Source organism: Otolemur garnettii, unplaced genomic scaffold (assembly GCF_000181295.1).
Source record: "Otolemur garnettii isolate 467f Iridium unplaced genomic scaffold, OtoGar3 scaffold00172, whole genome shotgun sequence".
NCBI classification, from domain to species: domain Eukaryota; kingdom Metazoa; phylum Chordata; class Mammalia; order Primates; family Galagidae; genus Otolemur; species Otolemur garnettii.
In genome coordinates, this window is record NW_003852567.1 from 1,251,752 (window position 1) to 1,262,663 (window position 10,912).

The 10,912-nt window shown below is 52.6% G+C and overlaps 2 protein-coding genes across 6 annotated transcripts in view; both read left to right on the forward strand.

Moving 5' to 3' along the window:
* FAM214B (family with sequence similarity 214 member B) overlaps positions 1–7,176 on the forward strand; it is an 11,526-nt gene extending 4,350 nt beyond the window's left edge. The window contains exons 1-10 of one of the 4 annotated variants that reach the window (XM_023519345.1): positions 21–209; positions 2,740–2,883; positions 3,130–3,796; positions 3,911–4,098; positions 4,297–4,355; positions 4,543–4,648; positions 4,775–4,933; positions 5,170–5,238; positions 5,322–5,497; positions 5,914–7,176. In XM_023519345.1, the coding sequence (XP_023375113.1) occupies positions 3,205–3,796; positions 3,911–4,098; positions 4,297–4,355; positions 4,543–4,648; positions 4,775–4,933; positions 5,170–5,238; positions 5,322–5,497; positions 5,914–6,067 (1,503 nt within the window). In that variant the 5' untranslated portion in view covers positions 21–209; positions 2,740–2,883; positions 3,130–3,204 and the 3' untranslated portion in view covers positions 6,068–7,176. Of the gene's footprint in view, positions 1–20; positions 210–909; positions 1,179–2,739; positions 2,884–3,129; positions 4,099–4,296; positions 4,356–4,542; positions 4,649–4,774; positions 4,934–5,169; positions 5,239–5,321; positions 5,498–5,913 lie in introns of those variants that run through there. The other 3 variants (XM_003800251.3, XM_023519344.1, XM_023519343.1) reach the window with 3 other exon arrangements.
* An 889-nt stretch (positions 7,177–8,065) lies between these two features.
* The window catches only part of STOML2 (stomatin like 2), a 4,085-nt gene continuing 1,238 nt past the window's right edge, over positions 8,066–10,912 (forward strand). The window contains exons 1-9 of one of the 2 annotated variants that reach the window (XM_012811668.2): positions 8,066–8,253; positions 8,487–8,624; positions 9,116–9,215; positions 9,353–9,411; positions 9,504–9,605; positions 9,740–9,874; positions 10,037–10,181; positions 10,301–10,380; positions 10,567–10,681. In XM_012811668.2, the coding sequence (XP_012667122.1) occupies positions 8,092–8,253; positions 8,487–8,624; positions 9,116–9,215; positions 9,353–9,411; positions 9,504–9,605; positions 9,740–9,874; positions 10,037–10,181; positions 10,301–10,380; positions 10,567–10,681 (1,036 nt within the window). In that variant the 5' untranslated portion in view covers positions 8,066–8,091. Of the gene's footprint in view, positions 8,254–8,486; positions 8,625–9,115; positions 9,216–9,352; positions 9,412–9,503; positions 9,606–9,739; positions 9,875–10,036; positions 10,182–10,300; positions 10,381–10,566; positions 10,696–10,912 lie in introns of both variants that reach the window. The other variant, XM_003800248.3, reaches the window with a different exon arrangement.

The window sequence follows — 10,912 nt, forward strand, 5'->3', positions numbered from 1 at the left end:
GGCTGGGGGGCTGCGAGCGCCAGGGCCTGCCAGTGTTGCACACGAAGCTGAACCGAGAAGAGCCAGCAGACCAGAGCTCAGCCTGAGACACCCTTTGTCTGGGTTGGGGGCCCGTGACAGGGAGGATTGGGGATCCGAGGGGAGGGACCGGGACGGGACGGAAGGGCCTGGAGCAGCGGCCACCGCAGCAGAGCCAATTTGGGAGTGGGGTGAGTCTGTGCTAGTGGGAAAGAGCAAATCTCCGAAGCTCCAGTAGAGTATGGGGCCTGCCCCAGGCGGTGGGGAGGAGAGGGGTGAGAAAGGATATGGAAGGCAGAGGGTCATTTAGAATAAGGAAGGAGTCCAGGAGTTGGTGAGTCTGCTGGGCTTAGTATAAAAAGGTTACTGAGGTCTGCTTCCTCTCCACTGAGGGTGGAGGGCTCTAGACAAAGGTCGAAGGGATTGGTGAGAGAGCAGAGCCCTTCCTACCCACGGTGGTGGTCCGTGGAAACAACCCCCCTAGCTTGTGTGTACATGTGTGGGGACAAAATGTAGAGCAGCTGGCAATAGTTCTCACTGCACAGGATGAGGGTGGAAAGCACATGGATAGGAATTCTCCTTTCTGTCATCCTCCCTGATCAGGGTAAAATGGGTATCTTTTATACTGAAGAAAAGGATAGAATGAGCCTTCGGAGCTCTTACCTATACCAACACCTACCTCACTCACCTCCCAGGCCTAGCAGATATCTGAGGGTACAGACGTATTCTGGGACTTGTTGTTTTTGCTGGCCTTGCTCCCTTGGCATGTTGGGAGCTGTAGTTCTTGCCAGCCACAGCCTGGCACAGCTGTTTGATGCCAGCTGCTGCCTGCCCCTGCATGAAGGATAAGGTCTGGCTTACCTTCCTGCTGTCCCCTGCAGTTCTGCCCCATGAGTCAGCTTGAAGCCATGGTTTAGAGCCAGACTGGCTGCATGGCAGGGAAGTGAATCTTGGAGCGTCTGGTTCACTGGGTGGGAACTGAGAGGGCTCTGGGGTTAATGAGCAGATGCCAGGCATGCAGGGGTCAAGTAGGGCATCATGTCATCATCTGGCTTCCCCAGGGCAAGGACTCAAGATGGCAACTGGGATGACCTGGAAGTGGGAGTGCTAAGGAAAAGGCCCTTTCTGAATCTGCATGGTTTGGATGGAGGAAAGAAGAGGTAGAGATTAGCACAGGTTGTACCTTCTGACAATGCTGAGTTGGCGTTCTGCTCTTTCTGGCCATCCCACTCACCACAGGGAACCGGAATTGTCTTAGGGATCCCAATTCTAATGAGAACTTGGTGAAATAGGAAAGTGTGGAGTGCAATGATAGGAGTAATAAAAGGGTTTTTCAATCCCTGGGTAAAAATCTTTTTCCCTGCCCCCGCACACCCACCCACCTCTGTTGCTGATTCTCCCTGTATGGTTAATCTCTTTGCTTCTCTCATGTGAGAAGTTTTTCTCTGCACTGTCAGGACTGCTGCCCAGATCACCCGGGCTTGCATTCCACTTTTTTTGAGCCCTGCCATGTGCTTACCCTTGTGCTTGGAGTTGGGTAGAGAAGTGGGGCACAGATCTTTCCTCAGGAACCTTATGGTAAGTCTAGAAGATTCCTGAGGTAAGGTTCCTCAGAAACCTTATGGTAAGTTTACAAGAGCAAGCAGAACTGGATTAGAGGAGGAAGTGACGCTGTCATAGGTGACAGCTCAGAGGAGGCAGAGATGCTTATGATCCAGGGTGGACAGCTGACTTTCTAGAGGGGAAGGTATTTGGCCTAGTCAAGGAAGAAGAGTAAGTCTTGGGAAGGCATACAAGGGGCACTCCTTGAAGGGAAAATGGTATTGTGGATGGCAGGCAGCAGAGTCTACTGCCCAAAAGAGAATGCTGATCACAGGGGCAATTAGCCTTCAACTTGACTTTCCCCTCACCTTACTATGTGCTCCTGAGGGTGGAATAGTCAGCCAAGATTATCTTGTGCTCTGGCAGAAAAGCAGTAGTTTGGGTTTTTGGATGTTAGGTGTGTGAGCACTGGGGGAGGGGCATGGAGCGTACTCCTAGTTGCTTCCAGCTGACTGACTGCTGCTGCCTTATCTCTAGTTTGCAGAGCCTAGGGGGAGGGGGAGGGGTAGGCCCTGGAAAGTGCCTTCTGGCAATGCCCCCTTGCACTCCCCCTCACTTGTTTTTAGTTGGATTTGTTGCTTGTTGTTAAAGAGACTGAATGCTCAGGGCAATTGGTTGTTCAGCTTTGAGCTGACCGCAGGTTTGTATCTCTGAGAAGTGCGCATGGTGTGTGACTGTCCATAAGACCTCTGCCTTAGTGCTGGTGGGTGACACTTGTCTCTTTGGAGATAGGCGTATGGGAAGGAATTGTGCAATCTGGTGGCCTTGAGTAAGACAGCTGAATTCTTGCCTTGGCCACCTCTCAGTTGGCATGGTCTCTTGGCTGTCAGAGGTATCTCCTCCTCACTCCCATTTAGTACAGGAGCCCCAAGATGATGACCCTGACAGGTAGTCATCCTCCCTCAATACATTTCTTGTGTCCTTATTACACTGAGCCAAGACTTGTCTCTCTCTGACTCCTTAGGCAGGCTAACTCTGCCTTCTGGGCTCCTAGTTCCCAAGCTTGCCCTTTCTGTTTCTGAAGTTCAGCCAGGTGTACTCTGTTAGCCCCTAATTGGTGAGGGGCCTTATTACTATCTCTAGGTATATCCTGGTGTATGTCTGTTCTTCTCTCCTCAGGGTCCAGCTGAGCTCAGGAGCTGCACGGAATGGTGGCAGTCATCTTGCCAGTGCAGCGGGCATGGACCAGACTGCAAGCTAGGGAAGCAAGGCATCAGTCAGGAAGAGGGGACACACAGCCAGGCTTGAGGCCTCTTCATCGGGGTAAGTGCTGGGTAGAGGGAGGGAGAGGAGGTCCTGAAATCTGAGCCAAACATGTTACCCTCTCAGGAGTTCTGAAAGTGATCTCTATATTCCATTAGTCCATCTGGGAATTTGGACACATTCACCCCCAGGAATCCCTCAAGGTCGCCCTCACCCTTTTAGGCCAGGAGAAGATCTGAAACTCAGCTAGAAGGAAGAAGACTTATTGATTCCCCTGACCACCTTTTCTTCTCTTCTCTTGCACAGATGTCCCCAGGCCTCCCAGCCCAGGCCCAGCATAAAGGCCGTGTGGGGGGGCCCCCCTGACCCAAGGGGGGCTTCATGCGCCACGTGCAGGCGGAGCCGTCTCCATCCTCAGAGCCAGAGGCTGGCCCTTCACAGCCTCCAGTCAGGCAGGGGGCTCTCCAGGGTGGCCTGCTCATGGGCTACAGCCCAGCAGGGGGGGCGACATCCCCCGGGGTCTACCAGGTATCCATCTTTTCCCCTCCAGCTGGTACCTCTGAGCCTCACAGGGCCCTGAAGCGACCGGCCCCACCAACTGAGGGTCCCCGGGAGCTGAAGAGAGGCCCTGGGCTGGGGGCCAGAGAGGGATTACCCCCTGAAGAACTATCTACTGTGGGGCTGTTGGGCCTAGAGGGACTGGGGCTAGGACTGGGTGTGGCCAGCCAGCATTTCTCCCATCGTGGCCTCTGTGTTGTGGAACAGAGAGGTAGTACCACCTCATCTTGGACTTCAGGGGCCCAGAGTACTCCCTGGCACCCATCAAATGCTTCCTGCAATACTTTGCACACCAGAGACTGGGCCTCCCCAGATCCAGGGGGACAGGGGTCCCTGGGGGAGTCCCCAGGGCCAGCCCTTCCGGGCCAGCTGCACACACTTGACACTGATTTGCACAGTCTTGCACAAATAGGGGGTAAGAGCCCAGTGGCTGGGGTGGGCAACGGGGGAAGCCCCTGGCCTAGGGAGTCCCCTGGCACTGCCAATGGGCACAGCCCCGAGCACACACCCCCTGGCCCTGGACCTCCAGGCCCCTGCCCCACCAAGCGAAGGCTGCTTCCTGTTGGAGAAGCCCCAGATGTCAGCTCTGAGGATGAGGGGCCAGCCCCTCGGAGGCGCCGGGGAACCCTGGGCCACTCTCCTGCTGCCAACAGTTCTGATGCCAAAGCCACACCCTTCTGGAGCCACCTGCTTCCCGGGCCCAAGGAGCCTGTTTTGGTAAGCCAATAGAAAAGTTTATCTACTATTTTTTTTTTCTGCTGTTGTCTCCTCAGGGGTAATCATCTGCTCTTAGGTGGATATTTGTTTGGGTGAAGGTAGAGACCTGGGAGGTTATTTGAGAGCTTATAATGAGCCCTGCCCCAAAACATACCTGGCCTCTACCTAGTCTCTTTTCCCAATCTTTTCTCTCCATAGGACCCAACAGACTGCAGTCCCATGGGGCGGAGGCTGAAAGGTGCCCGTCGCCTGAAGCTGTAAGTGACCAGTTTTTTCCTCTACCTTGTCCCTGAGAACAGGGGCAGAAGGCTGTAACCCTCTTTCTGACATCAGAGTAGAGGACCTAGAAGAAGCCCTAGGTAGTGGCAAAGGGTGGGGTTCAAGGACACGAGCAGAAATTCCAGAAGACCTCATGCCAACCTTCTATGTCCTTTCCCCTACCAGAAGCTCCCTTCGAAGTCTCCGGAAGGGACCAGGCCTGCTGAGCCCTCCCAGTGCCTCCCCTATTCCTACCCCTGCTGTCAGCCGTACCCTGCTGGGCAACTTTGAGGTAGCTTCCCTTGGGCTGTGTGATTGGGGGGTCCTGAGAACAGTGGGATGGTGGAATGTAGCTTGGGTGGAAAAGGAAAAGAATTAGCGTCTCTCTTATAACATATTTTCCCCACCTTAACCCAAGGAATCATTGCTGCGAGGACGCTTTGCACCATCTGGCCACATTGAGGGTTTCACAGCAGAAATTGGAGCTAGTGGATCCTACTGCCCCCAGCATGTCACGCTGCCTGTCACTGTCACCTTCTTTGATGTTTCTGAGCAAAATGCCCCGGCCCCCTTCCTGGTATGAACTTACCCCAACCTCAAAGTGAGCTCATCGAGAGAATGAGGGGTTGGGGAAAATGGGGCATGGGACAAGAGGTATTTCTTACTTGTTGCTCACCTAGGAATGAATCAGAGCCAAATGGGGAGAACTCTAGTGTGGGGCAGGAGTAGGTTTAGAAATTGTGGAGAGGTAGTATTTAGGACTTAGGGCTTTCTTAGTTCTGATCTTGGCTGATGGCTCCATGGCCTTCCCAGGGCATCGTGGACTTGAACCCCCTGGGGAGGAAGGGTTACAGCGTGCCCAAAGTGGGTACCATCCAAGTGGTGAGTTTGCCCTGAGGGAGTGGGAGTGGGGAGAGAGGAAAACATCCCCTAGGCCCTAACAACCTTGAGTGTCCTGCCCCCAGACCTTATTTAACCCCAACCAGACTGTGGTGAAGATGTTCCTCGTGACCTTTGACTTCTCCGACATGCCTGCTGCCCACATGACCTTCTTGCGCCATCGCCTCTTTTTGGTGCCTGTGGGTGAGGAGGGAAATGCTAGCCCCACCCGCCGCCTCCTCTGCTACTTGCTGCACCTCAGGTGAGGACAGGGCCCAGGGACAGATATAGAGACCTAGGTATCCTTTCCCTGATCAGAATCTTGCTTTGCTTCTCTATGGATTCTTTTTGTTTTTTTGAGAGAGAGAGAGAGTCTCACTCTGTTGCCCTGGGTAGAGCATCTTGGTGTCATCATAACTTACAAAAACCTCAATCTTTTGGGCTCAAGCGATCCTCTTGCCTCAGCCTTCCCAGGAACTGGGGCTATAGGCATCTGCCACAACACCCAGCTGGATTTTCTATTTTTAGTAGAGACAGGGTCTTGCTTTCACTCAGGCTTGTCTCAAACACCTGCACTCAACTAGTTCTCCTACCTCTGCCTTCTAGAGTGCTAAGATTACAGGTGTGAGCCACTGCGCTGGCCTGAATTCTTAGTTTGATCACACTGTTTTCTCCCAGGTTCCGAAGTTCCCGTTCAGGCCGCTTAAGCCTGCATGGAGATATCCGCCTGCTTTTTTCCCGCCGGAGCCTGGAACTGGACACAGGGCTCCCCTATGAACTGCAGGCTGTGACTGAGGCCCCTCACAATCCACGTTATTCACCTTTGCCCTGATTGCCAGCACTCTGAACCCATGGGCCAACAACCTGCCCATCCTGCTCCATCCTGGACAGAGTACAAATGTGGAGAGATGGCAAGAGACCTTTCTGGCTTGAATTAAAGCCCTAGCCATGCTCATGCCCAAATTGATTATTTGGGTGTTTTAAGCTTCTGATCCTTACTACCCTGTCCTATTCCGGTTATTCCATGTGCCTGTCCCTTTCCTTGGGTTTCCCAGGCCAGCTTAGGTAGGAGGAACCAGAGCTATCCTGAGGTCGTCCCAAGTTCCCAGGCAAGTCATGCCAGCATTGCCTCCCTGTCCTGGGCAGGGACCACTTATTATTTTATTTATTTTTAATTTATAATTTATTCAAATTGGATTGCCTTGGTAACCTCCCAGACATGATAATTGGCATTGCCCCTCCTCCTTTTCCATTCTCAGATATTTCTTCAACCTCGGGAGTTGAAGAGGCATATGAAGGGGCAGGAGGAGAACTACTCTCTATTGCTGAGGGCAGAGGGATTATTCCAGAAGGACTGAGTCACTAGCCAAAGACTCAGATTTCCCCTGTCCTTCCCCAGTTCCTTCACCTTCCTTACCTTCTGACCCATCTCTGAAAGCCAACTTATGTGTATGTGTGTGTACACAAGCTTGTTTTTGTGTGGTATGTATGTGTGAGAGAGTGTGCATGCATGCACACACACAGGGGCTATTCACCCCTTATCTAGGGCTCCAGACTCTAGTTGTCCCTTTTCTTTTGCCTATGTCTCCTTGCTTTGGGGTCCTGACTGAGGAAGGTGTCCAGGGGGCAGAGTCAGGGCCAAGGACTGGGTACCTCCTCTCACCTGGCCAGACTCTGACCCACCTACCTCAGCTGGGGTGAGGGGCACCCCTCAAACTCAGTCATGTGGTTCCCAACTATCCCATTCCCCACTCCAGACTCTGACCCAGCCTCAGCCTTGACTCCTGGGGCTGGGCTGAGGGGAACAAGCATTTGCTGAAACTTGAAAAAAAACAAAACAAAACAAAACAAAACAAAAAAAACAGGAAAAATTGTACCTGGTACTTTTTCTAAGAAAAAAAAATTAAAAAGAAAGAATAAATTCTTGTTTGGAAACTTGAATTAAGCTCTACTTTTTCTCTTTGGGAGAGGATGTGAAGAATGAGGAGCATAAGTGGAGCTAGGACTCTACCCTTTCTCCCAGAGAGGAGGCAGCAGGCCTGAGCCCATGAGGTCTTAGGCTAGGGCCTGCTGATTCTTGGGACCTGGTCTTGCTCTTTTTAGGTAATCAAGGGGGTTAGGGAATGGGTAAAGTTCAGCTATAAAGCTGAATTTTCTGAATGTGGATCCAGATTCTTATATGTAGTACTAGTTCTGTAAATGACTTTAGCCCGCAGAATTTCAGTGCCATAATGTAAAATGAGGATGAATATGCAGGTACCTTAAAGGATGTGCCATAGCATCAGAGAGGTGTAAGGTGACACGCTTCAAACAAGGTGGCATTGAGGCTGTTTGCTGGACTCTGTATACAAGGGGACCAGGCCTAAAAGGCTATTGGGAGGAGATGGAAAGAGCTGTGGTGTCTTGAGAAAAGAGGAGAGGGGAAAATCTTGGCCCAATCACCGGGCAATGTTAGGCCCAGTCACCACAGTAACGGGATTGGGGTCAGTCCCCAGTGGGAAGGCTAGGCACAACACTGCAGGGCTACCAGAGATTGTCACTATGGCAACCATGGCAACCAGTCAGCTCCAATCCACTGGTCGCTATGGCGACAGATGAGGGCAAGTATACGCTGTGAAGAGGAAACTCGGTCCCTAATGTGGGTAAACTACTTGGTGAGAAGTGTCTCTGGGTCACATGCACGCGGAAAGCAGCCTCCGTGTTGGCCATCAGGCCTGTGACCATGGGCTTGAACATCCAGAACCAGAATAACCTCTAGTTTTAGGCCCTCTCCGGAAGGTCTGCGTTTCCCAGGGAACAACTTGATATGCGCTCTGCCAGATAACGCTGATTGGGTGAGTGTGAACCGGGGAAGGGATGGCCGGAAGTACAAACCAGGAGTGGAACTGCGGGAGGAGCGGCTCCCGTCAGCTTTTGCAACGACCGCTCTGCCCCGTGTCTCGTTGGTTCCGGAGGTCGCGGCGGCCTTGGGAAATGCTGGCGCGCGCGGCGCGGGGCACTGGAGCCCTTTTGCTGAGGGTGAGAGCGAGGCAACCTTTCCCAGTGGGCGAGAACTCAGATCAACTGGGTCCTCAGCTCGGACGGGGCGGGATTCCAATTTTGGAAGCGGGCTGGGGTCAGAGGTCATAGTCCCCACGTGAGCGCCTCTCCGAGAACCCATCAAAGTCGCGGCTTAAGGAGATATCTTCAGGACAGAGGGGCGGGGTGCTGGGGCCACTGGGGTCTTTGTTTCACCCGCGTCTTTCCTTCAGGGCTCTGTGCAGGCTTTTGGCCGCTCTCCGCGCCGCGCCTCCTCTGGATTGCCCCGAAACACCGTGGTACTGTTTGTGCCACAACAGGAGGCCTGGGTGGTGGAGCGAATGGGCCGATTCCACCGGATCCTGGAGCCTGTGAGAATCTTTTCTGCCCACCCTGGGCCGGCCAGATGCCTGGATCCCTCACGACGTGCGGGAGGGAGTGGGACCACTTTGGGACCTGCCTATACCTTTAGCTCCCGACTCCCCAGGCCGTACCTGGCAGGGCCCAGGCTGCTCACCATCATCCCCATACTATAACCTTTACCTATTTCCCCAGCATCCCACGTACCCATTCTTGGGGATCTCCCCCACCACTCTGTCAGCACTACCTGTTTGTGTAGAGGTGGTTATTCTGTTGGCTCCCATTCCCATGTCTCTCCCTTCTGTTCCCTAAGCTAAGCTTAGTTTTGCATTCCTATTCTCTTAGGTTTCCTTACCAATGATACCCCAGCCTTCTGAGGACTTATGAGGCTGCTGCTTTTCTGGGCATGTTCCATGTGTTTACTTTCTACCTATTCTGGGACTAGCTTAGTTAGATCCCATTCCCATAGTCCCCATCCTTCTGAGAACCCTCCTTTTCCTAGGGTTTGAACATCCTCATCCCCGTGTTAGACCGGATCCGGTATGTGCAGAGTCTCAAGGAAATTGTCATTAACGTGCCTGAGCAATCGGCTGTGACTCTTGGTGAGGCATGCAGGGTGATAGGGTGCTTTGCGATCATTAGGATATGGTTGCTGTAGATCCAGATCTTAGGACAAAGGGCTGTTTGGGACCTAGAGATCTGATGTTCCTCCTTTTCTCTCTTGTTCCTGCTCGTGCAGACAATGTAACTCTGCAAATTGATGGGGTGCTTTACCTGCGCATCATGGACCCTTACAAGGTAACTGCCCCTGCTTTATCCAGCCTTCGAAGTTGCTTATCTCACTAAAATCCTGCACCCAAGCTTCTTAATGTTATTCATGTCCCTTGCAGGCAAGCTATGGTGTGGAAGACCCTGAGTATGCTGTCACCCAGCTGGCTCAGACAACCATGAGATCAGAGCTCGGCAAACTCTCTCTGGACAGAGTCTTCCGGGTAAGCAGCTCTGAGCCAGGGGTAGGGTTTGAAGGCACATGCTTGGTGCACAGTCCTTTCTGGGAAGCAAGATCAGTCCCACACCTCCTGATAGATGGGTTAAGGCTGTGGAGCTTACATTTGTCTTTCTTCAGGAGCGGGAGTCCCTGAATGCCAGCATTGTGGATGCCATCAACCAGGCTGCTGACTGCTGGGGTATCCGCTGCCTTCGTTATGAGATCAAGGATATTCATGTGCCACCCCGAGTGAAAGAGTCCATGCAGATGCAGGTGGGGGCTGAAGAGGTGTTGGAAAAGGACTTCAGGATGCTCCAGTCCCAAAGGGACCTGGACTCCCTTTTTTTTTTTTTTTTTTGTGATGAGTGTAGTTGCAGGTCTGTTGTAAGAGTTTCCCCTGGTTTTTTATTGATGGGGGTTGCTGGGGGCTTCTAGGTGGAGGCAGAGCGGCGGAAACGGGCCACAGTTCTAGAATCTGAGGGGACCCGAGAGTCGGCTATCAATGTGGCAGAGGGGAAGAAACAGGCCCAGATCCTGGCCTCTGAAGCAGAAAAGGCTGAACAAATAAATCAGGCAGCAGGTCAGCAGAGGGCAGAAGCAGAGGGGAGAACAGGGCATGGGTCTTTGAAGTCTGGTACTGGGACGGGAGCTTTGAGGTACTCTGACTTCATGCAAGAAGCTCTGTCTCTGTTCTTCTAGGAGAGGCCAGTGCAGTTCTGGCCAAGGCCAAGGCTAAGGCTGAAGCTATTCGCATTCTGGCTGCAGCTCTGACACAACACGTGAGAGGCCCCTTGGTGGGAGTGGAGGACAGGAATTGACAATGGGAGGGTTTCTCTACCCTTGAGGGGAGTTCCTAGCTCTGGGCTCTATTGAACCAGATTATGTGATCCCTCTTTCTAAGAACCTGACACCCCTACCCCACCCCTTCCCCACATCTGTGATCTCTGATTTTATCCCCCTGACAGAATGGAGATGCAGCAGCTTCACTGACTGTGGCTGAGCAGTATGTCAGTGCGTTCTCCAAACTGGCCAAGGACTCCAACACTATCTTGCTGCCTTCCAACCCTGGTGATGTCACCGGTATGGTGGCTCAGGTTAGACCTCTCTGAGGACCCAGCACAGAGCACCAGTGCCAGGGACTGAGACTCCCACCACTATCACCACTTACATACCATAGAGGTTTTCAGAGTACCTTGGTGTTAGACCCACCTCCATTCCCTGTAGAGATACAGAATCTCTAAGAATGAGAAATCTCCATTCATCCCTGAGGATGAGACAGTTTTATCTATCTATTTATTTATTTATTTATTT